Genomic DNA, 24,541 nt, shown 5'->3' with positions numbered 1-24,541 from the left:
TGCTTGGGATAAAACATTATTCCATTAATGGTCAATTAACATGAGATCAATATGTAGTTATGACTTATGACTACTGACAGTTTGTGGTTAATTAATACATAAGTAGTATGCTATATTATTTGTGCCCCATCTAGTAAAGTGTTACCGTTTTTGGAGATGCCAAGGTTTGATCGTTTTATCTTCCCTCAGCCTGTCCCTCACCAAGCATGAGATGTGCAGTGCATCCACCTGAAAATGCTTAGGTGTCAATCAGGTAACCGAGCAGTGATTCCGCAGCTCTATGGAGGGTGTAATTAGGAGCTTTGAAGAATGAGCAGACTTGCAAATGGTAACGTGAGGATGGCAGATTGACGCGCCACCCCCCCCCCCTGGTTTTTTACTGGTTGCCTTCAGTAAAATATACACCAATAACTATTAGCAAGTATTAAATTGTGTGCTTTGTAAATTAGCTCGGATAATAAGGTGAATTAAGTACATCAGCCTTGTTCTTATGTTATCCAAAATATATCTCCGTTACAGACTAACGTAGATCTTTGCCGTCTTCCCCAAGAAGTGCAGAACACAAAGCAGGGGCTCCCTGGGCGGGACGCCAAGGAACAAAGGCTAACTGTCATTAGAACCACAGAAGATAATACAGAGACGGCCATATGTTTGATGGACCTGTTTGGAGCCCTCATTGGTGGCAAACGTGCAAGGCCTGGCTCCGTGATATCGCAGCCTGTTCTCAGAGCGAGGACTATAATAGGATGGGTGTTGATAGTGACTGTGGTGTGGGGCTGGCAGCCTTCACTGATAAGCAGGCAGACACACGAGTGTGAAATGTGCAGGATCCCAGCGCTCTGCTGGTGGGCAGATTAGATCCCAAATGCAAACATTGCTTCACTGTTATTCCGCCCGACCAAAACAACGCAGAGCGCCAATGAGAAAGACGAGCTGAGTCATTAGCACCAAGAGGGTAACAGATAACTGAAATAAGGACATTAGACACAGATGTAAGCGAGTAGAGCAGCATAATTCTTCACCTCCCTATAATCTGAATCTGCTCATTTGTCTTGTCTAGTTTTGAGGGATCCACTAAAACCTCCAGCAGATGGCTGAGAACATTTATGATTCAGTTTAGTATTTATGTAGCTTATTCCAAATGTTGCCTGACTCACTTGAAGGGTATCTGGCATCTTTGCCGTGTCAATTTGCGAGTCATTTTTTGTGGTCACCACTTTAATACACTTCAATTTCATTTCTTGTAAAAGTAATAAAATTAGCTGGAGACTAGTTTAATGACATTTACATGCTGTGACTGGGGGTTGTCAGTAAATGTATTTGTTACATCAGGTTATGTTTTAGTTGCCATAGTAACCTGTTTTTTTCCCCCCCAGTTTCTTTACATAAGGAATATGGATCACAGTTTCTAATATTTTAAGAAAAGTCCTATCAGAAACCCTTGACAAATTACAGTAGCCCAATAGATAAAGTTACGTTTAGCTGAGGGACATTCAGGGGTCTGCAGGGACACTCCATAAACTGTAAACATAAAGTGAGTAATGACATACCCACGTCCAGTACGTGCAGGTCAGTATCGATGCATATCACAGGATGAATTTAACTAGCACAAGGTGGATCATCTTCATCATAAAGTTTTATTGTTTTAAAATTAAACTTGTCAAGTACAAAACTGTACACTCTGTACATGAACGCACCCACAAAACAAAAATGTACATAATGCATCACTCGCAATTCATCGTGTAGAAATTCTACATTTTATAAAGAAAACAAAACAATAAAACAGTACATGAAATCAGCTGCTCAACAGCTCAGTCAAAGAGAGATTAGATAGGCGGGACGTCACGATCCCAGCATGGGTTTCACGAGTTTCGGCACCATGGTGTTTCACAATCCAGCCCCCACCATAGCCCACTCCCCACAGGCAATACTTTCCAACTGGGGATTTCTACCACTCAAAGGCTTTCAATACAGGAGATCTTCAAAAACGATTTCTCTGAGGAAGGCGGCATTAAAATATGTAAACAGTGGCAATTTCATCCAAAACACAGATTACTGGCAGTAGCCATTTTGGACTGTACCACGTTACATGACTGGGATCCTCTTTGGTTAAACCTGGTGAGAAGGGGTGGAGAAGCTTTACGGCTCGTTCTCCATCATCAGGGGTCTGGTGTCAGGGAAAGGGGTGGGGGGGGGATTTAAGGCCAACAATGCCAGTCAGTCATCTTATGTTACACTCCTCAGTAGCTGGAGTCACATTATTGCACTGTAGTATCAATAACAAAAACATTAGTATCACCCCCCCCCCCCCAAACACCTGGCAGAAGCACTAGGGTGTTTTTGAAAAGAAAGAAGAAAAAAAAACAGCACCCAGGCCCAAAACTAAAGCTGTAGGCAGTGCAAAGAACAGCCAAGGTGGGGACTACAGATAAGTCAGCCTCTCTGTCAGGTCCCAGTCACTTACAGCTAAAAACGCTGGACTTAGTGCATTTTCATTGCCCTGCTCTTCGCAAACATCAGTGGGGCAGGATGAACAAGAGCTTAAAAAGTTTAAATAGTACGCAATAAATGCGCCGAGTTGTGCCTGATGGAGGACGAGGAGGAGGAGGAAGGTAGGATGCCGTCTAGTGACCTGCAAAGCCTTGCTGGGACAGTGGGATACCACCCTTCCTCCCTCCCTAACTGGAGACTGTCATCAGGTAATTTTTTGGCGGGCTGGTACGGCCCATGAGGAAGCTGTTCTGGCAGAACCGGGGCCCGTGGGCAGAACTGTTGGGCCCAAGGGCCTGGGTGGGCCCCGCTTCGTAGAGTACACAGATGGAGCCATCTTCACCGATACGGTACGACACGTCGAACGGGTCCACCCAGAGGGTCAGCTCACGGGGCAAGAGCTGGAACAGCTGAGGGCCACTCAGGCCTACCCTGCCAGCCGCCCGGCCCACTAGGGGGTCCATCTCGTGGTTCATCCGAATGCAGCGATACCCCGAGCCCTTCTGGGGTCTGTCTGGGAACCAGTGGTGCTCATAGTGCTCTAGGGGAGATAAGGCAGATTGTTAAACCAGGACAAGTGTCCCCTCCCCCTCTCTACTAGCCACACAGTCACACATGTATCTCATTGTCATGACAAATGCAGCTTTGCCAAAAGACAGGAAAAGTGACGACAATAAACTGCTTCAACGCTGATGAAACGTGCGTGAAAGACCGCTCTGAATAATTGTAAGAACTCGTTTCAAGAGTTAACACGCTGGCGATTTTGCCAAGTAGTGCGGGCTTGTCTAGACTTGGCCCATTAATTGCCAGAAACAGTCATGGCGTAAAGAACACCGTGACTGTTGGTGAAGTTTAACTCAAGTCTAGCAATCCTGAACAATCACGTTACAATAGCTACTTATTGTATTCAACAATACGTAATAAGCAGATAAACACTGCTGAACAGCGGGAAACGAGTACACTTTACAATCTAATAATTAAAACGACTGTAATTAGTATTATTATACTATAATACATGTCCCCGCCTAGATCTGGGGTACACGTTTCGATGTAGTAAGTTAGACTCAGCCCCCCCCTCCCTCCCACCCACCAAGATATTAACAGATTCGCCTTTCCCTCAAGGAAAAAACGAGATTCTGTTAATCGAGAGACTGTATAAAACTACCTGTCAGTGATTGTCGCAGGCAGTCGTTAAAGACCCGAAGCTGCTGCTCGCTGAGGGATCCGGTCGTCGCCAGCAGTCTGGAAATAAAAGCTGCCGCTGCCGTCACTTCGGGGCCCATGTCCACACCCGGACCGCTCTGGTTAACAGCTGGTACAGTTTGCGGAGAGGTATGGGGTTGAAAAGGGCAGAATCAGGCCGACTGACGGCTGCAGTCAGCTGGCGTTGGTGATGGAAAAAAGGGGCAGCAAAGGGCTGGTAATCTTGCAGATAAGGAGGTGATGTCCCACAACGATGAGGCTGAGATCCAGTTCAGATGCCTAAGAACTCGTCTGCTGCCCGGGTGCGGAGGATCTCAGAAAAAGACTAAGAAAAAAATCCTCCAGCTGGTTCGTACTGCTCTGCCGTGGACTCCTTTTATGAGTGATACACAAAGGAATGACGCCATCGCCACGCCTCCTCGATTGACACGAGCGATCAACCAATGAGAGCGTTTAGAAGGCCTCGCGACTACGCCGAAGAGGGGAAAAAAAAAAACACGCAAGAGCTGAAGCATTTTTCGGGGTTACTATGCAAATTCAGCTACGCCGTCCAATCTTAGAAATACTGACGTCAGAGCCGAAACTTCTGACGACAGAACAGGTCCGATGTTTGTTCGGTACATGCTGGGACATTTCACTTATTATGATGTCACAGCCTGGACATGAAGATTACTCTAACAAGCAAAAATATATACTTATGATTATTGTAAATCTTATCTATATAAACGTTTTTAAAACGACCGTTCAGCGGAAGGTTTGATGCAAACAGCTGATGTCGAGTTATCCAAAACAATGAGTACAGTACTCTTAAAACCATTTTAAAAAGACTACCAGTTTCTTGGTTCCGTCTGTAAAAGCATTCAATGGATTTAAGAAGTGAAAAACTACGACACTGCAGTAAAAATAAAACAATGTTCTTTTTTTGTAGGTTTACAAAGAAGCACATTTTAATAAAACAAGCTATTTGGGATCAGTTGTGGGTTATTAAGTTTACGATGTGCAGAAACATTTTCAAAAAATGTTTACTTACACTATAATCCCGTTTTATGACAGGATAACAGTCTGCCCATTTCCGAAACTAACACGTTTTCCTTAAATATTCAGAGAGAGCAGACAGTCACCGAGGTGTAGGTGATTTGTGAATTTAAAAAGAAGTTGTTGAACCCAAATAAGAGACGGAGACAATTGAGTTTCGGCTCGTCTATGGCGAGCGGTTTCTTGCTTTCATCTTCACAGCTTGAATAAAGATGGAATTAGCAACTTTTTAAAGAGGCTACGCCCCGGGCCTCATTTATTTACGTGCACAATACTGTATTAGGCCACACCGAGAAACCTCTGAAAGAAGGGACAACTGTACACAAACTGTTATTTTGACCACTACTATGATCTAAGAAACAGAATGGAATATATATATATATATATGCTTTTAACGTAATTTTAGATGATTATGATGATGATTATAATAATAATTATTATTATTATTAGTCTGTCAGCTACAGTTATTTGATTTACGCCGTTGTTTCTTTGTATTGTGCTCACTGACACCACGAATATATGTCCGTATCAGGTGATATGCCCAGACTGACGACGCTGTGGAGACACCAAGTGGACAAACATTGAACAATGAATTGTATTTCTTTTTAAGGAGCTACATAATATATAAATACACTTTTCATGCTCTTCGGTGAGGAAAAAAACAGCAGTCTTTTCTGTTCACTATTTGCTCCAATTTATGGTAATGCATGCTTCATGTATGATTTGTGCAGTGTAATGCAGTGTTATACATGATTTTTTTCCGTTTGTCTTACACCTAATGTCACGAACTGACCACTAGAGGGCTCACCAATCATCTGAGTAAAGGGTATCTTAACACCCTGCGCATTTACCGTCAGAAAGCAGGTATGTGTCTTTTCACAAGGTCCCTGATTACGCCGTGACGTGTTAGCGGAGGTGATGGATAAATTAGATGCATATGGCAATAAACCAGGACGGGGGTCCTATGCTTAAATGCAATGAGTGAACCTGTTTTAGCCTTTGTTTTTCCCTTTAGGATACTATTATGGATGTTGTTTATAGGTGGAGTCCAGCTGTTTATAAAAAGTGCTGCTTTGATTAGGATGTCATTATACCTGGTGTTAAATATTTATGAGCCAAAAAGAAATGGGTATAGCGTGATACATTACAACAGCAAAAGAAAGAAAGAAAGAAAGAAAGAAAGAAAGATAGCTGAGGACAGGAACCAATAACTCCCAAGTAGGGAGAGAAAAAAACCTCAGGGGGTTGAAGGTCAACTGGGTGCCCAACCCCCTGGGCATGATAACATTATAGAAAAAGAAAGAGTGGGCTTGCTTGCTAAAAGCTACATATAAACTGTGGTCAAGGTCAAAGCTAAAGTCCATCAATGAGGCAGTTCTGCACGCTGGCCTGTGTAGGGAGGCAGATTGAAGGCTGGACCTGTGATGTTATAATTCGGAAGTCGCATCCACAAGGTCACTCCTCCATGGGACTGAAGCAGGACTCCAGCTCAGATGGTGCCCAGCATCATCTGGAGAAGGTAGGATTGGTCCCTCTTGCTCCCTCTCTCTTACTCTCTCTCCCCACTTTTCACTCTCCTTTCTGATGGCTCATCAGTTCATCTTGTCCTTCTTTTCCATCACACAGCAGGCAGCAGCCCCCAGTCCTCAAGACTCAAGCCTCAGCTTCTCACCCACTCTTCCCAAAACACAAAATGGCCAAAGAGTCCCCCCCCCCCCACACAACGCAACCATGCTGTCCAGCTATGAGCTGATTATAGTGTCCAGTCGCACAATAACTGATCATGTGGTCATGAGTGTGTTCCCAAAGGACTATCTTCCCAGCTTCAGAAGGATATGTACAAGACAAATGAAGCTGGTTCCACCAGAACTTGAGACATGGACTGTATTCTGCTTTTCTGCAGACAAAAAGATGCCAACAGTATTCATCTGCCAGTAAAAGAAGACAACTCAACGTATAGGAAGTTAGGGTTATGACTCATGTTTGACAGTTTGAATTATCAGCTTTGACCAATATCTAAGAGCTAATGCTTCTAGAGGTACTTTAATATCCCTTGGTGAGAACACTCTGAAAGTAGCAGTCGGATTTCTGCTCGCAAATAATTTCCAGTACACTGCAAACCCTGTTATCTATCCCAGGGCTGCAGTGAAACTGGAACCAGTACCAGCCAGCACAGTGCACAGGGCTGAGGGAAGACCCTAGATGGGATGCCAGTCCATCACTGGGGAACCTCGTCCTTTGCTTTGATGCTTTCTCCCTACACCTCAGCAAAAGCCATCTACAGTTGGTGTTTACCTGCTGAACTTGTTTTCTTTCCGCAAAAAGTCAAGTTTAATGCTCTTCCTGACCACAAGCAGTGTTGTCATCCTCAGAAAGATCTTAAGCCTCCCCTGGGAGTTATGCACAAGCCCTTCTGAGGAATTGCGCCTCTGTAATTCACTTTGGCTCCCATTTTAATGAGGATAAATTGCTTGAGTCTTTGCTATTAAGTGTCGCTTCCCTGTGCATTCTGTTGTCTTAGCTGGTCTGTTCATTTTTTTTCTGCCTGTGTAGCTCACATTCTGGCAGTTCATCAAGTCCTGTTCTCTGGCCAACAGTCATCTGGGACGTGTGAAGATCTCCCACCGGAAAAAAATGTCTTCCTTTTAGCAGCCAGCTTGGCCGTGGTCCTCTGAGTAGCACGTCGAGTTATTTTTTGCCGTAGTTCAGACGGTGACGGCCGCTGGTGAAATTACACCTGTGTTGGTGGCAACAGTTAAGCTTCTGACGAGCCCTGCTTCATACAGACAGTGTCTGAAATACCCAAAAAAAGACCTAGGGGAAGATGAGCTTGATTTTATAAACACAGCTTTATGAGGACAGAAAAAAGACGTTCCATCCCAAAGTATCCTTCAGCAATTCATACTTTCCAATTAATTCAACAACAAGCAGGAGAGAAAAATACTTAGGAGCAATTTACTATTTACAAGCGTTGATATTACAATTTTGGTCAAACAATAGAGATCAATTAAACTTTTATTTAGTTGTATAAACTAGAATTGGAAAGTAATTGTTGCTATAATTAATTATATGTGTATGACATTAATGTTCAGTATGTGAATCACCATGTTGTTAAATTACCAAAAGTAGAAGTTTTTCTAATAATGCTATGAAGTATTGCAATATGCAACTTGAACTAAATATAAAATATAATAAAGCAAAATCATTTAGACAGATTGAGCTTCAATTTTCCAAGCTCCTTGCCATAATTTATACCATCACAGCAGGGACCTGCTGAATGATAAACTCTGTGAATGTGATTCAGACTGGTATTTCTGCACACAGATTATGTTATAGTGTTTAAAACCTTCTGTAACTGCAATCCCATCATTCTTGCAAGAGCCTCACAAGATTATCATACCCTGCTCACCCCTAACAAGTGCATATATATAGTAATACGGCAAAGCATAATACGTGTAATATGCTACTTCGTGATACTTAAAGGAGAGTTTAGAATAGAGCAGTAATGTTGTAATGCAGATTATGCATGTGAATCAGCAGCGTGTGTTTGCGAAGACCAGGTGTGTGTGTGTGTGTGTGTGTGTGTGTGTGTGTGGATCAGCTGTCAGCACCACACGCCTCTGTCTCCTGTGTCTCCCTCCTTCTCGCTCGCTCTCACTCGCTCTCTCTTTCTTTCTCTCTCTCCCCACCTCCTCGCTAGACTGCACACCGCCCACTGCTCCAGATTCATGACAGTCACACACACATCAGCAGCATCAGTATCTCACACGCGCGCACACACACACGCGCTCGCGCACGCACGCGCACACACACACAAAATACATTAGTAGTGCTAATAGCTTGCACTATTCTTCATATACACATGCAGGAAGCTCACACTTACCCACAATTTAAACAAAGTCATACATGCAAAGCCACACACTAAACACAGATACCCAAATAAGACATCCCCAAAATAATCACACACACACAACCATACACTAAACACAGACATGCATACACACTCAGTGTGTACAGTTCTTAACAAAAGTCATACACATACAGACATACTTAACCGCACAATCAAATTACACACACCTGACAGCGATTCACACACCTAAAACGCGCAGTTAACACTGCATTTCCTCCTACATTGCAGCTGGAAGGAAGCATCTGGCTGCAAACGAGCTTTATTCACAGCCTGAGTGACTCACTCATAAAGGATTGTCTCTTGAAACACGCACACACACCCTGATACAGACACACCGTCACACACAGGGAAATGGCCGGCTCTTCCACATATCACATGTTGAGTACATGTAGGGTGTCGTCGTGTCACACACGCCGACGGGGTGCAGGAGCATACAGCGCACTCGCTGTCTGAGAGCTTGTCCAGGGACTATTCTGCTCCACCATTTCTAGAAAATGCAAAAATACCAGTGAAAATATCAGTGAAGGAGTGGAGAGAGAGACAAAAGCGAAAAGGGGAAGGTAATGAGGAAAGGAGGAATGGCTTCCTGAAGGGAGGAGGATGGGGGGAGAGAAAAACAGTTTACATAAAAATTACAAGTATCTCCCTTCATCCTGTGAAAGTCGTGACACACTATTCTTTTATCAAACCCAAGCGGAAGGTGCTCCATCCCAGGATTGGCCAACCGCCGGCGGCAGGTGACCAATGGCGGGAGAGGAGGGGGGCAACCCGTCTCAGCTGGGCATCTCTGCATGAGCAAGGCGAGCTGGCTGGGGGGGGTGGGGGGGGTGGAGCTAGCCAGGCTCTGAGGAGGAGAGGGAGAAGGAGAGAGAGCGAGAGGGAGCAGAGATTTCCCTAGTGCCGCTGACAGCCGCACTGACTGGGCTGTTCTGCTACATCCACGGTGCCTGGACTGCAAACGCACACAGCCGGGCTGCTGCATCCACGCCGGCTGCGCAGCCACTCCTGCGGCTCCCAGGCTGCGCACCACCCAGGAGGACATCTGTATCCGAAGCATCTGGGCTACGTCCACCACACCTGGATCATTCCCACGGCAACCGGGCTGCTCCTCGCTCAGGGAGCGGGCTCCTGCTTCGGGGACGTCCCATGCCAGCGTACTCCTCTCCTGGCCCCTGGCACCAGCCGACTCTCTTCCTCCTCTTCGTCCTCATCTTCCTGGACCCCTGTGTGCACAGACTCCCAGAAGCCCCTGCTCCCGCCTACCGTGGGAATGGGCTGCCGGCTCTCTGGGCTGTGGCTCGGAGACGGAATGGGGGTGAGTGTGGGAGTGTGTGTGTGTGTGTGTGTGTGTGTGGGCGTGTGTGTGCGTGTGTGTGTGTGTGTGTGCATGCACACTCAGGTTCACAGCTTGCGCAAGTGCGGGAAACATGCATGTTCAGGGGCTGTACCCATCCGTATGCGTACACATATGTGCTCATCTATGGAAATATCCATGAACCTGTCCATTTGGGTGTGTGTGTGTGTGTGTGGGTGGGTGTGCACGTGGGAGTTGGGTGAAAGATCACACAACGTGACAGTTGTACTTGTGAACTGAAGTAATCTGTGCATATGTTAATGTGAGAGGTATATAAAGTGTGCACCTCTGGATGTGCATGTGTGTGCGTGTGTGTGTGTGTGTGTGTGGGTGTGTGTGCACACATTATTCATGCGTGTTGCGACCTCAGGCGTGTTACTGTGTGTGTCCATGTGTGTGTGCACACAGCCGAATAGACATGAGCGCATGCGCATGACTCACTGTGACAATAAATGGAAGTGACGAAGCCAGATTTTCAACTCTTGTTGCCCCACCGTGGGGCAGAATTAAGGCTGGGAGGATGGTGTGACAGGCCGACTGGCTGCCCGGTGAGCCCCGCTGAGGCCCAGAGCTATGGCACGCCATGTCGGCAGAGCTAGGGGGTCAGGGGCCAACTCTGGGCTTGCTCATTGGCTTAAAGGCCTCTGACACCATCACCAGTCTGGGACGATATGTAGAGAGCATGGCAGGTACTTCTGGTGGTCAGGAAAGAAAGCAGTGTGAGCTTAGGAGAGCCTTGAATGCAAGGATGTTCAGGGAGAATCGCATGAGGTCAGCCTTGCACACAGACAGAGATCAAACACGTGCATTTGGACATATATTTATTTATAACCAGCCTCTCCCTTCCTCTCTCTCACTCCCCCTCTGCCTCCCTCTCTCTCTCTTTCTCTCTCTCTCTGTCTCTCTCTCTCTGACACCCACCTAGGGTGAGATGCGGGGCATGAGTCATTGTGGATGGAGCCCTTAAACGTGTGTGTTGTGCGCATGTATGCGAGCGAATTAACGTGTGCACAGGTACAGGCTGTATCCGTACACATCCGAACGCGTGTCTTGCCGTGTGTGCGTGCATGCTGGTGTGTGTAGCGTGCATGCTGGTGTGTGTAGCGTGCATGCTGGTGTGTGTAGCGTGCATGCTGGTGTGTGTAGCGTGCCTCGTTCTCATGTTAGGGATCGTCTACGGTGAAATATGTGGTATGTATGTGGGTGACACAGTGTCCAGATCTCTTAAGGCAGAGCACAAGCTCCCGTCTTGTCACATTCCCCGGATTCAGTCGCTCTTCACACGCATCTCATTCCCACTTCCAGACGACAAATGCCCAGGCTGAAGAAACTGGTTACTGCTGTGTGTTACTATAGAAACTTTACAAGAGCCTCCTGCTTTCAAGAATATGCTAAATGCACAAGGACATTATATTATAAATACAGAATATGCCGAAAGACCTTGACGGAAAAGTAATTAGAATAACCATTTCAATTATCTCTATTTGAAATACTAACCATTTCTGACTGCATTAGCTAGTCTGGCCTAACTTGTCCACCATTGGTTCTGTCTGAAGGTGAATGGGCGGGATCTGCCTCAGGTCAGCCAATGGGAGGCTCTCCGGATCCTTGGTGCCTACGGGCAGCCGGTTGCCCTGCAGACAGAGGGGCAGACGAACATGTCAGACATTAGCACACAGACAGAAAGGCCGCGAGAGGCCCTCAGAAGCAGAGGAATCAACAGAGGCCCCACATCCAAGCCGCATACCTGTACTGACAGGTAGGGGGACTACAGCTGAGATTTCTTGGTTACATAACTACATTACAAATTACTTTAATCAACACCTCCTCAGTGCCTATATGTATGTGTCCAGCCCCTGACAAATTTCTAATTTAAACATGTTTCGTGAAACATTTTGCTAATGTTGTGGTACTGCAACCATTCTGTATCCTACCCAGGTCCCACTGCGGCCACATGACCCCATCGGGTGAGCCCTTCCTGCCCACTATCTCCCAGGAGATGGAAGCTGTGGACAGGCTAGCTTACAGGGTGAGTGCTTCCCGCTACGGACGCTCTTTTCACGTCTGGGTCAAAGGCTCAAATGCCTAGCAGTGGAGCTCTTTATAGCCTGGAGAGCTGTCACCAAGGTCACCATCAGTCTAGGGGTGTGGAACTCACCCTCACCCATTCTGACAGGCAGCAGCACTGGGGGTCACAGATATTCATTTTGGATCTAAAATTGAAAGCATGTGAACCAGCGGTAAAGGGTCGAACAGGCTCATTGGCTACAATTACAGCACGCGCTCTGTTGGCTTGGATACCGCTTTAGTGGTGGGGGGACTGTAGAATGGGTGGGAGACGCAGATGAGATTTGCCACCTTGGGTGGGGGGAATTCTGCCTCGGAAAGTTTCTGTTTTTGTTGCTATAATTTCATCGTCGAAAAAGAAAAGGGTGGCTCTTTTCTGAGAATTTTAACAATCTGTGCAAAAAGCATCGAGAGGGAAAAAGAGATACCTCACACCCCCCAAGGAATACTATTGCTGTGTTATTTGACAAACCCAGTGAAGTTGTGCTCAGATGTGCTATGCTCTCTGACCAATCAGCTCCAGGACCCCAATGCAACTAACACCGCCTCCAAGCGCCATAGCTGTCTGATTGGATGCTGCACTGCCAATCTGGAAGAGCCCATCCCATTCCGAAGCCAGGTAGGCACTGTACCTCCCTCTAGCCTGACGCCCAAGACAGCTATCGGACCTTCCCTGAGCGACAGGGGAAAGTTTATGAGAATTAATTTAATATTTACAAATTGGCCCAATCAGTGTTCTTTGCTGCAGCAGTGCTCTGATTGGCTAACACAGCTTGCATTTGTGTTGCAGACAGAGGAGCCTCCTTTTGGCCCCCAACTGCTGTTACATGAGCTGGACAGCGGTCTGGGCTGCACCGATGGCAGCTTCCACCAGGGGGAGCTATCCGGGGTGGAGACGGAAGAGGAGGAGGGAGCCGTGGAGGAGTGCACCAGCCGGGGTGGGTCCTCCTCCTCAGAGTCATTCATCTCCTCAGAGCTCAGCGACTCCGGCTTCTACAGTGTGGGCCCTGGTGAATTCCGCCGCTTTCAGAGGCTTCTGGAGAAGAAGATTCGGTTGTACCGTTCCAGGATGGCACCACATGGAAAGCCAGGCTCTAGGGAGAGACGGGCATCTCAGCGCAACCGCCGGGAGCTGGAATCCATCCCTGAAGCACTAACCTTCCAGCCCGTGGAAGCCTACCCACCCCCAGGACTTTCCTACAGGTGCACAGCTGAAGGACCCTTAGCCCAGGGTCGGAACTCCGAGAGCCACAGCCCCAGGATGGACGCCTTGCATTACCCAGTGGCGGCTCCCCCTGTCTGTAGGACTTCCTGCCAGCAGAGGGTGCTACTGCACCCGCACGCATCCAGGGGGGTTCTGAGGAGAAGCTGCACACTGCACCGTTGCCCCCCTCAGGTGATGGACAGGAGGCGGGCAAGCCACCCCACGTCCACTAGCTACTGTAGTGCCACCATGCACCCGAGTCTCCGGTTCAGCACCGACCTCTCCCAGGAGACAGATCTGGACCACAGAGTTTCTCCACAGCGAGACGAGGTCCGGCGGGGGTACTTGCCCGGAGGGGGGTATTGTGGTAGCACTGCCCCTCAGCCAAGCGGCACCGAGGCACCAGCCGGTACCCGGGCCAGAGCCAGGGAGGACCAGCGGCAGGACCACTGGTTTCACACTCTGGGTCATTCGCAGGACATCCACGACACGTGGCCCAAGTCAGCGGGCCGCGGCAGCCTGAGACCCGGGCTGTACAGCACCCTGGACAGCCACGCCCCCGGCGTGCCAAGGGCCATCCCCACAAACCCCAGGGCGCAACGGAACCAGCTGCTGCGGGAGCGGGCTCTGCGGCTGGCAGATGAGCGTGGCGGCGTCACCACTGACGAGGAGACGGAGTCCAAGGCGGGCCGCTACTGGAGTCGCACAGAGCGGAGACAGCAGCTGCAGCTGGCCCGCGAGCAGCGGCTGCAAGCCCTGGCGCGTGGGGAGGCGGGGCCCAGCGATGGGGGGCCCCGGCCCACAACCGTTCTGGAGCTCAGCCATCGCAAGCTCAGCCGGCTGCGTAACCGCAAGCTGCTAGACGACTGGACCACAGTGGAGGAGCTGCTGACCCACGGAACCAGGCTGAGCAGCCGGGACGGAGTGCGCTGCCCCGGCTCCCTGCTGTCCGTCACCACGGTCTAGCCCCCCTGGCATTGAGCCCAACCTTGTGTTGCTTATGCGTCGACCGCAGAAATAAAAGCACACTGGATATTTCGGCGCTGCGCGCTACACACTAATGGCGGAGCACGTTTACTTCTAGGTGCGTAACGAGGAACAGGATGCGCGAGGGACCTGAGGTTCAGATCTTATTGCCTCAAAGCGTGAGTGCGTCTTGTTGTCAAGACCTCTGAGGCCAACAGTCTGTGAGAGGGTTGGCCAAGCTGGGTGTTTTGAGACAGTTTTTATTCTCATGTCAGTTATATTGCAGTTTAGGGATTTTTTTGTGACCTGTGCTCAGTGGCCAGTTTGTTATATACACCTAGTAAGTACAGGGTAGAGCCCACTTTTGCATCCAGAACCACTTTAAGGGTAAACAAGAACATTTAGAGATGCAATTCTGCACACTGAAGCTCTAATGAGCCGTTATTTTTGCTTGTGGCCATCCTGTTAGCTTTGACGTGTCATTCTCCTCTGACCACTCACATTTACGTGTTTTGGAGACAGACACACCATTGACTGGATATTTTTATCATACTATTTCCTATAAACTCCAGACACTAGTGTGCAAAAATCCCAAAATGGTGGCTGTTTCTGTGATGCTTGAACCAACAATCACACCACAATGAAAATCACCCAGATCATGCGTCTTTGCCATTGTAATGATTAGCCATATTTAATCTCTTGACCCTGTCGGTGCTGTATGTCTTCAGCAACCCCATGACTGGCTGTTAAAGCAGAACGTTAGTATTAACAGGCAGGTGCATCTAATGAACTGGCCATTGATAGTATGCAGAAATGTTTCCTGCATTTTCCTACGTTTGTCGTTTTAAACAAGAGGAGACCAACCCTTTGTACCTATATCCTGTTGACGGTGGTTGTTCGTATATTTTTCTTCTTCTTCATATGTTCATAAGTCACTTTCTTTAGCAAGAAGGCATTCAGTAACTTTGTTTTTATTACACTACAATTATTTAAACTCAATGTTACTTAAATGACAATTCACCCAATCTGAACGTCGGGGCAACGGTTGCGTGTGTTTGGAGCTGCACCGGCTGCTGATGTCATCACTGGGAGACGACTGTTAATTCATTGTCAGCCCGACTCTAATGTTCCCTGGGGGGCGCTGAGGAGCTGGGGCGTGGCAGCCCAGAGGCCCGCCTTTGGCCAGGCATATCGGGAGGATGCCAATTTGGCGTGCAGCAGGAAAACCCGGGACCTCCCACCGCGGGGAACGCTGGTCCACGGCGTGTGGGAGACGTGGCGATGGAGCGCAGCACTCTCCGTGAGAGCGACACCGTGCCAGCATTCGCCCGCCACCTACTGGACAGTCCGCGCATCGCAAGTTACATAACTGAATGACTGGAGATACGGATGAAGCCATCTCCGCCGAGCGGTGTGAACGCAACAGGAGGAGGACATGCGAGCTGAGTACAGCCCAGCTTTCCCTTTGCCTCCTTCATCTGCGGCGTGAGTCAGGTCGCTGAGCTCTGCACGGATACAGACCGGGCGGCTCTGTGGCACTCGCCCGTTACTGCCGCCAGCCAGCGTTTCACATTGTCACTGCGATCTGCCTCATCTTCGGGCGCTGTGACTAACTGAGCCCCTCCCTCAAAGGACAACGTCCCCCTCTGCTGTAAAAAAAAAGCAAAAAACAAACAAAAAAAGACTTAAGCTATTTTCTCTCTGCTATCTAGAATTTTCATCAAAACATTGTATATGTGGATGTAATAAAAGGTGAAATGGCGACACCAGCAAATGTGACGTGTGACGGTGGCATTTTCTGCGACTGAGACTAGGGTCTTCCCAGTTCAGGGGGCATCCTCTCCTCTGCTGGTTCTCTAGATGTGATCGTGACAGGGAGGCACCTGCACATTTACAAGTTGTAGCAGGTGCGGTGTACCTTCCCTCTGACATTATTCCCATCCTTTGGGTCGATCCTCTTTCACTGCAGAGAAGCCTTTCGTTGATTTTCACTTGCAGCTTTCTCCTGCTGAAGGCCCCGCAGCCCTCTACTGCTGCAAAATTCACAGCTATATCAGGGAAACAAATGCACACTGCCATATTTAGAACAGGCATCTCAGAGCAACTCAGGTGAGTGACATTTCCATTGACGTACTGCTTCCCGATTACCAGGTATAAAATAGTTACAAAACACCACCACTAAGCACACACGTTAAGCGCATAAATTACTTGATAACACGTACATGTTTTTGGCAGACCTGCAAGTACATTCGAGTCGATTTGGTTTTTAGTACAAAAAGTACACAAAAATAGCTTCGCATGGGAAAGTAGTATCGTTTTGACAGCATTCTGCTGCCCCCTAGTGTTCGTAATCTATTCGGTTCATTAATTGAAACATAACCGCAGTTGCGTAACCGAATGTAGCAAATGCGCCTTAAGCAGCTTAGTCCGTTTCTTCGCTTTTCTTACATGGACAATATTTATATTTACATTTGAATGATTTTCATTACATTTTCATTAAATACGATCTTAATAAAGGCTAGTATTTTATACCAGGAGTTTGTGGGATTATCCTTCACCTATAAAAATGTAGCTTTTATCTTACAGACATCCCAGTTATTGTGTGTATACATGTGTCTGTTTGTGTGCATGTATAAGAAATATATAATTTGATCATTAATTAGAAATCAGTTTTCACAAACATGGATTGGGTTGTGACACTTTTTTCAAATGTAACTAAAATTCTTTAAATGCATTGTGAATAACTGAAACATACAGAAATCATTCACAGCACCCACTAGGATTGTGTCTGACTTACTGCTGGCAATGCAAACCAAACTCTTGCTCTGGTTATATAGGAACCTAATGGCCCAATGACCCTGCAACCCACACTCCTAAAGCACCCCCTCTGGACCCCTGAGGGACAAAGAGTTTGGTTCTAAGTCCACAAAACACATGTAGACTGGCTGGATAGACTCCCACAAACCCTCCAAAACCATTGTGAGGGTAAAGAGTTGGTCCAGTGTTCCATGACCAGGACGGAATCCGCATTGCTCCTCCTCGATCTGAAATCTTGGTCTGGATTTTTATGTCTTGGACCTGAGCTATAAATCCACCTCCTTTGTGATCATAACAAGATTTCTCCGTAGGAAAGCCAGGTTCACTCGCCATGAAAGGGCGCAGAGACCCGAAATACAAAAGGACCTCAAATTAGAGCCACTGCTGAAGGTAGGTTGGGTATCTTATAAGGAATCCACCTACTCAGCTCCCAAGACCCCAGTCCTCCCAGGTACCTCTCGTTGGGCAGAGGCTCAGGGGAACATCCAGGACATCCAGGATTTACTGCCAGCTGGCTGGGGAATGTCTGCAGATCCCCCAAAATGAGCTGGACGCAGGTCTGGTCTGACTAGATTAACATGCTGCCATTGGAACCATTACAAGGAAGAACAGCGTAAAGAAGATGAAGATGGCAAAACACAGAGCCCCCAACACCCCTGTGCATCCAAGAGGATCTGTACAGCAACTAATGGACAGAGTCTCATTATTCCTTAAAATGAACTGTAACTGTTGCTTCTAAACAAGCCTCTGCTGTCTCAGAGTGTAATATCTGTGATGCCTGTGCTGTTCGCCACCTGTGCAAAAACACAGCCAGCAGCTTGGAAACTTGGTGCATCCATGCTGATGAATTAAACATGAGTCGCCCCCCCCCCCCCCCGGAGGCTGGAGAGGGACCAACCAAAGCTGTTAGTTGATATGTGAGGTGCCCCACATCTCTCTCCAATGTTCTGGACTGGCCGTCTAGCTGTCTGGCCGTCTGACTGTCTGGCTGTACCCAGCTACCTGTATTCAGCACCCATCACTGGCCAGTGCATTTGCCTTACCATCTGCACTGACGGATGGTCTGACACCCTCCTGGGAGGTCAGGCAGATGGTGCGAGGCACCTACAGCAGGAAAATGCGAAAGCTGTGAACTTCTGCACCAAGGGTTTTCAACATTTCACTAATTTTCAGTTTTTTGTGACCTATTTAAAGCATAAAAGTATTTTGTGTCCATATGTTCTGTAATTTAAGCAGCAGACACTACATATGACTATGCAAAAAGCTGTGAATTTCTTGAAACTTTTTTTTGTGAATTATTAGAGATATTCTAGTGTCCTTTATATTTATGAAGTAAAATTTTACCTAATGCTCAAGCAGATCAGAATTTTATATAGCAGTAAAATGTTATTTTTACAATTATAACTGCATGTGTGTGTGTGTTGTGTTAATAAACCCATTTATCTCACTTTTATAGACATTAGAAAATATATCCTATGAATGCTGTTCCCCCTTTCATACACATGATTGACAATAATGTAAATTAGCTGACTTTAATATAACTAGCCGGTGTTAACTGCTTAACATATGATTATGTGTGGATGTGTGCTCTGTCATTGATTGACATCCCATCCAGAGTTGTGCCCTGTGCTTGCGGTGACCAAAGTATTGGTGACCCTACCCAGGATAAGTGAATATGGAAGATGGACGAATTACAACATGCTCATGTGGTTTAATTTTGAAAGAGGAGTCATGTATCTTTTTTTTTTATTAACTTTTGAGAACTTAGACTATTACAGGGGCAGAAAGGTCAAGATCATAATGTATCTTATGAAGTAAAACCCTTTTGAATAGAAAGTAGCAGCATTGGTATGAGCACTCGCTGACCCTGAACCTTGACCTACTGCCAAGGCATATTGAACCAACTTCCAGAGGATTCAGATGAACAGCAGCTCCCTTCTGGTCAATCCTGCAGGTCTCAGTTGCCATCTTTTGTCCACCTTCTACTTGAAGCTCACTGATCTGAGGATATATGTTACTCACAAGTCGTCATTCTTATACCTTCGACACAATGCAATGGGAATTGGAATAATGTACCTTTAACCATTAGAACCCCTGCTGGGTAACAATAATACTCCTTAGGTCCAGTGTGTTCATCATCATCATCATCATCATCTGACCAAGGTGGAATACTGCAAAATCTTTTCAAACAACTCTGCAATCAGGAATTATCGATAACGGTTGAGGCCTGCAAGCTTGGTGTAATTATGATGGATTTTTTTGGATGAATTCATCAATCATCAGTACTAGGAATAGCATACAAGGGAATATGATCTGAAATTTCCAGATATGAACCCAACTAAAGAACAAACAAGAACTACATAGATTGACTGTGATACAAAAGTTTTGCCCTCTCAGATTTAACTGGTCTTGGAAACTTCATCCAGGCTGCAGTGATTCTAAGCAGTCAGGCATCTCACCATGGCGACACTGCACTCAGCGGCACTGCGTTATCAAGTACTCAGTCGGACATTACAGTTTTATGTTCACACCCCTGCTTCTGGGGATTTTTCCAGTCTGGTGTCAACTTACCATCCAATTAACTTTTTCCTCTGAAGTTTGTCCTCCTCCACTGATGAAAGTAACGACTCAAGACCAAGCGCATGGACACGGGACGACGTGACCATTTGACCCACCGCATGCCATGAAAAGTACAACACAGGGATGTCATCGAAAGAAAGACATAAGATGACTGACAGACACCGACGAGTGATGACAAATGAGGCACTGAGGGGGGTTTTTAAACTCTCTGAGCAAGTGTGCATCTATTATTCCATAACAAGACCAATGCCAAAATGTATATCAAAGATGTTAAAACAGCCAAATCAGCCTTCTACTTGAGCTCTGCATTCCCAGATAAACTTTTCCCCAATTCCAGTCCCAGAGGGCAGAATCCAACACAGTCTGCAGATTTCTCTGCTGAAACATCTTAATCAACTAATTACCAGATGTAGTAGGTGTGTTTGAACAGGGAAATCTGCAGACTGTGCTGGATTCTGCCCCCCCAGGACTGGAAATGTGGAACCCTAATTTAGGCGCCCAAATATGCTCCTTGCGGTTGATGGCACCTCAGCATTTGAAGTAATTAACAGGTAACCTTCTTAACACAAGCCCCACTGGGACATCTGTCTGATCAATCAGGCAAATGGGTCTGTTATTTGGCAACATTGCAACTCAGGAGTAATAAACAAACATGCACCTGCACCAAAACAGCTGTGGGACTTTATTGCAGTAGGAATAAAAATATACAAAATTAACTGGTCTTCAGCCGCATTACAGCCAGCAGAGACCATTAACATATAGTTACGCACACGTAAGTGTTCTAGCCCTTGACAAATCAGCTTAAGTAAATAGGCTTTTATGCGATACAGGACAGAAAATTTCAGTTTGTCTCCAGAAAACAAAACAAGGTGACTGAGGAATACTAACAACTACATACAGCAGAGTGACAGCAGTAAGAATGACCTGAGATAAGGCTTGGTAGGACACACACCTCTGACATGGAGAAAGACAGCTTTACAATCATCACCGTGGGATTCGACTACACTTCCCAGTAAGAGGAAGCCAGACAGTTTTAAACCTGCTTCAACCTGGCAAATCTCATTCAGTTTCAGAATGGCTGCACAGATGGTCTTAAGTCTTTTTTGAGAGTTTCGACTCAGGACATGTTGAAGTTCCGACCCTCCTTACTCTGCCTTGTCCTTCTGCTTCCCCGTGGTGAGAACTTTACTGGTTACTGTGGAACTCACTGTGGACACACCCCCAGTCACTGCAGACACGCCCACCTTGACGAGGCCAACGCCCACAGCTGGGACAGCGCCCACTGCAGTCTTTGTGATCTCCAGGCCCTTGCCACCCAGCCAGGCCACACTGCCAACTGTGGCACCTACCACCCCCTTGGTGGCACTGAAGAGGCCACCGGTCACTCGCCAAATCATGCCAGGAGGTGGGGAAGGGTGCTCTTTACTGCCATCTGTGTGTAGGAACAGGCACAGACAGGGATTACCTCATCGTCACTAAAGCAAATAATCTTCTCTTCAATGACCTGCCATACACAAACAGACACCATTAGCATTCAGTTTTCTAATGGCGCTACGACCAATCTCACAGAAAGCGGGAACACAAAACTACACATTAAGTAAAAAGTATTCTTAGAGAGCAGGTGCCAAGTAATTATTGGCTTCCCACAGAATTTTTTTCCCAGAAAAATGTAAAATATTACTCCAGAATACTCCAGAAACCAACACACAGGTTTCAGAAGAAATGTGTACCCTGAAGTAAAAATCCCATGATGGGTGGATGCATACACTTTTACTGTATTTCATTGTCTTATATCTATATTTGTACAAATACTATACATTTCTTTGCAGTTTTGTTTTTTCTGCATGTCTGTTCTGTGCAAGTACATAGAGAGCAACGAAAAAACACTGGAGACAAGTTCCTTGTATGTGGCAACATACTTGGCCAGTAAAGCTGATTCTGATTCTTATAAAAACAATTTCACTGTACTTTGTCAGGATGGCCACTAGGTGGCATTCGTTTGTTGACACTAAAGAAGGATTAGTGAGCTCTCACCCCCAGCGCGTCCGTCGGCATCGAAGTCGGGTTGTGGTTCTTCGTAACAACCTCCTTGAATAATCTCGTTGTTCACATTCTGATGGGGTGAAAAAGCACCAGATATTACTACATGTATTAATAAAGATACAGAATGAGGAATCAATAATATTTCGAACAATGAACTCAGCCATGACTGCATTTCTGATAAAACATACTGAAGAGGAAGACATGGCTTTAATTAATTATATTTAAATATAATTAACCAGTAAAATGGGCAGTTTGATTTTACCTTAAGACCCTATTCAATTAACACCGCCTGCGTTGCGTGTACTTGAACTACGCTTCTGATCTAATATCTGACAATTATGAATGCAAATATTTAAAAACTCTTCGCAAGGATTAGGTGCTGCCTGTCTCTTTAAAGGATTAAACCTTTACATTACATTTATTTACGATTACATTTATTCCGTATATTTTTAATACTGACAGGAATGCCCCCAGGCAAAGAGCTATAAGGATCACATTACTCTGAAATGTGCTTTTGCAAAATGAAAAGCAAGCATATATATTTCATTTTCATTCCAGAAGATTTGGATGGATCGATAACCAGAAGGTTTTCGTACAAACTGTTATATTAAACGTGTGCGTGGAATTGTATTTTTTCGGGGGGGGGAAATAAGCAACCATGTATGTGTATGAGCACAGAGTGCTTATTAAAGTTAACAACAATTAAAGACATTCATTTATTTCAACGATGCACGTCAATCAATAAACCGACCACAATTAATTTTAATTTAATAGTTGCACAACTGTGTTTGATAAGTTCGCGAAAGCAAAACAAAGTTCTTACCTTCACCATGATTTCCAGAACGTTCCCAGTAGCTGCGGCGCTGTGCTCCAAACACACCTGAGTGCGATAATCTAAGATCGTCTCCTTGGCAGTTCAGATCCCAGCGGTCCGGCGTGGATTGGCTTGCCACTCGGCTCGGTTCCGCTCCCCTTGGCTACCAGCTTATTATAGGCGTACAATCATAACCCAAAGTGCGGGATTCGGGCACTGCGATCGCCAAGGCTGCACTTCTGCCTCCGGATCTTGCGTCACCCACGATTTGCTGGAAGGGGGGATATTGTTTTGTACTCGAGTGTGATTATTTTTTATTATATTTTTACAAGGAATACAAGTACCTGACACAATCATATAACAGTAATCGCTATCATTTAACAACGTGTAACAAAAATTCCAATAATAATAATGTAAGTATATATATACGTCCATGGACTACATACATTAAATGCATTCAGTTCTTACCAGTGCATGAGTGTGATGGTCTGAAGGCAGATGACTATTGCGTCATGCTTTATACTTAAATGCGGCTTCGATCTTTTTGCGGCGAAACGTGATGCGCTCCACTTTGCCCTTGAACTTAAATGACTAAGGAAGTCAGAAACAATGGTGCTGCGTTCAGTCAAACTCTGCGATCTCTATTGAACTTTGTTCTTGCACAGAAAACATTCGACTGTGTTAAAGATCTGAGCAGAGTATTTGTGATTCAAGATGTCTGTCTTAACTTAATTCCTCACAAAAGAGGAGCAGATGCTCTAGCTCGTGAATCCAGACGATACAAACGATACTCATTCACCGTTTAAATCTGCACAGCAGACGTCACTTTCGTCATACATCAGTTTTTGCTGATTGCGCTGCTTTAGTATTGCCATCTGTATGTCCGCCTTATCTCTATAGCATTATTGCAGATCACCGAGGTTCTTCTTATTCCATGCCTGGGGGGTATTTGTGCTTGGGACAAACATCACCTAAGGGCATCTTTGAACCTTAGGTTCGCTGTCTGACCCGCATGACCATCACATAGTGCCTGAAGAGACCTATCATTTAGCTCAGCATACGTTTCCACAGATTAACATCCCTGATATAGAGATTCTGCAGGCCGTGGACCATCAAGGATGTTTTCCAACAGGAAATGATCTTTGGTGGTTTACCTCAACGAGCAAAACCGCAGTTTATACAGCATTATAATAAATTCTGTGAGACAGGTCAGAAACTAAACACTCACAGTTTAACGATGACCTGTTGGGAAGTTTAAGATTGCATGGATTGCGGACTGTTTACATTTACAGCGTTAGCATGGTGTAGCTGTTATGACTGTGTCTGTCTGATAGAGGGAGCCATGGAGCCTTACGCCTCATCACAGGACACCGTAATTTGTGTGCGCGGTGTTTATTGTATAAATAAGGCTGCACAATACCAATTATAAGTACCGTAACAAAGTGTGTTTTTACAACAGGGCCCCCATAGATATATATGCTACTTGGGTCTGAAATAAATAAATATGTTATTATTACTATTACTATTATTTACATTTATATACTGTATGTGGGCTAAAAGTTTGTCCCCCAGTTGAAATGATCTAAAACTGCCGCTGTTTTTCAATAAATGTTTCTTGAATCCTGCATTCCTTAAGTCAACATGAATTGGTTATGAGGACATGCTTCCTTCCCCATGTTCTCAGGAGCCGTGCCAGCTCTGACCACACCCCTGGAAGACACCTATCAGTCTTGTTCACTGGATGCCTTTGTTCATCGTAGTTACAAATATAAATTTCACACATACTGGAGCTAAAACCGCTATTAGCCATGGTGGCTGCTGCCTGCACTGGGTCTCTCAGGAATGAGGGGAAAGCGGCAAAGCTCTGGTCGATCCGGGTGAAGCCGGTTTGGGCCTGGGAGGAGGAGGAGGTACAGGAGGTGAGAGGAGGGTTGGGGAGTCAAAGGACAGACACCCAACAGCCAAAAAAGAAAAGATTTTATCGACTGGTTGTTTTCTTGACAGTCGTTGGGTCCAGCTTCGGAAAGTTCAGCCATCCATACCGTGCACAAACAGAGA

At 46.1% G+C, this 24,541-nt stretch overlaps 3 protein-coding genes across 4 annotated transcripts; 1 reads left to right on the top strand and 2 right to left on the bottom strand.

Annotated features, from left to right (window-relative positions):
* Positions 1-1,618: 1,618 nt before the first annotated feature.
* Positions 1,619-4,097, bottom strand: LOC111858888 (protein BTG2-like). Its single transcript, XM_023841066.2, has 2 exons — positions 3,656-4,097; positions 1,619-3,031 (listed from the first exon to the last, which is right to left on the bottom strand). The coding sequence occupies exons 1-2, from the start codon at positions 3,771-3,773 to the stop codon at positions 2,679-2,681; spliced, it is 471 nt and encodes a 156-aa protein (XP_023696834.1). The 5' UTR covers positions 3,774-4,097; the 3' UTR covers positions 1,619-2,678.
* Positions 4,098-8,882: 4,785 nt separating this feature from the next.
* LOC111858898 (uncharacterized) lies at positions 8,883-15,993 on the top strand. 2 transcript variants are annotated; one of them, XM_023841088.2, is made up of 5 exons: positions 8,883-9,953; positions 11,549-11,751; positions 11,931-12,021; positions 12,577-12,678; positions 12,850-15,993. In XM_023841088.2, the coding sequence occupies exons 1-5, from the start codon at positions 9,909-9,911 to the stop codon at positions 14,227-14,229; spliced, it is 1,821 nt and encodes a 606-aa protein (XP_023696856.2). In that variant the 5' UTR covers positions 8,883-9,908; the 3' UTR covers positions 14,230-15,993. The 2 variants fall into 2 exon arrangements, with proteins under 2 accessions (XP_023696856.2, XP_072571198.1); XM_072715097.1 differs by lacking the exon at positions 8,883-9,953 and adding an exon at positions 10,860-11,006.
* Positions 15,994-20,293: 4,300 nt separating this feature from the next.
* LOC111858926 (transmembrane protein 263-A-like) lies at positions 20,294-23,741 on the bottom strand. The gene is made up of 4 exons (XM_023841134.2): positions 22,952-23,741; positions 22,493-22,754; positions 21,661-21,739; positions 20,294-21,058 (listed from the first exon to the last, which is right to left on the bottom strand). The coding sequence occupies exons 2-4, from the start codon at positions 22,499-22,501 to the stop codon at positions 20,772-20,774; spliced, it is 375 nt and encodes a 124-aa protein (XP_023696902.2). The 5' UTR covers positions 22,502-22,754; positions 22,952-23,741; the 3' UTR covers positions 20,294-20,771.
* Between the last annotated feature and the right edge of the window lie 800 nt (positions 23,742-24,541).

The sequence above is a fragment of the Paramormyrops kingsleyae genome, chromosome 8, assembly GCF_048594095.1.
Source record: "Paramormyrops kingsleyae isolate MSU_618 chromosome 8, PKINGS_0.4, whole genome shotgun sequence".
NCBI classification, from domain to species: Eukaryota; Metazoa; Chordata; class Actinopteri; order Osteoglossiformes; family Mormyridae; genus Paramormyrops; species Paramormyrops kingsleyae.
Note: the sequence above shows the minus strand (reverse complement) of the source record. Positions and strands in the feature narration are given on the sequence as shown.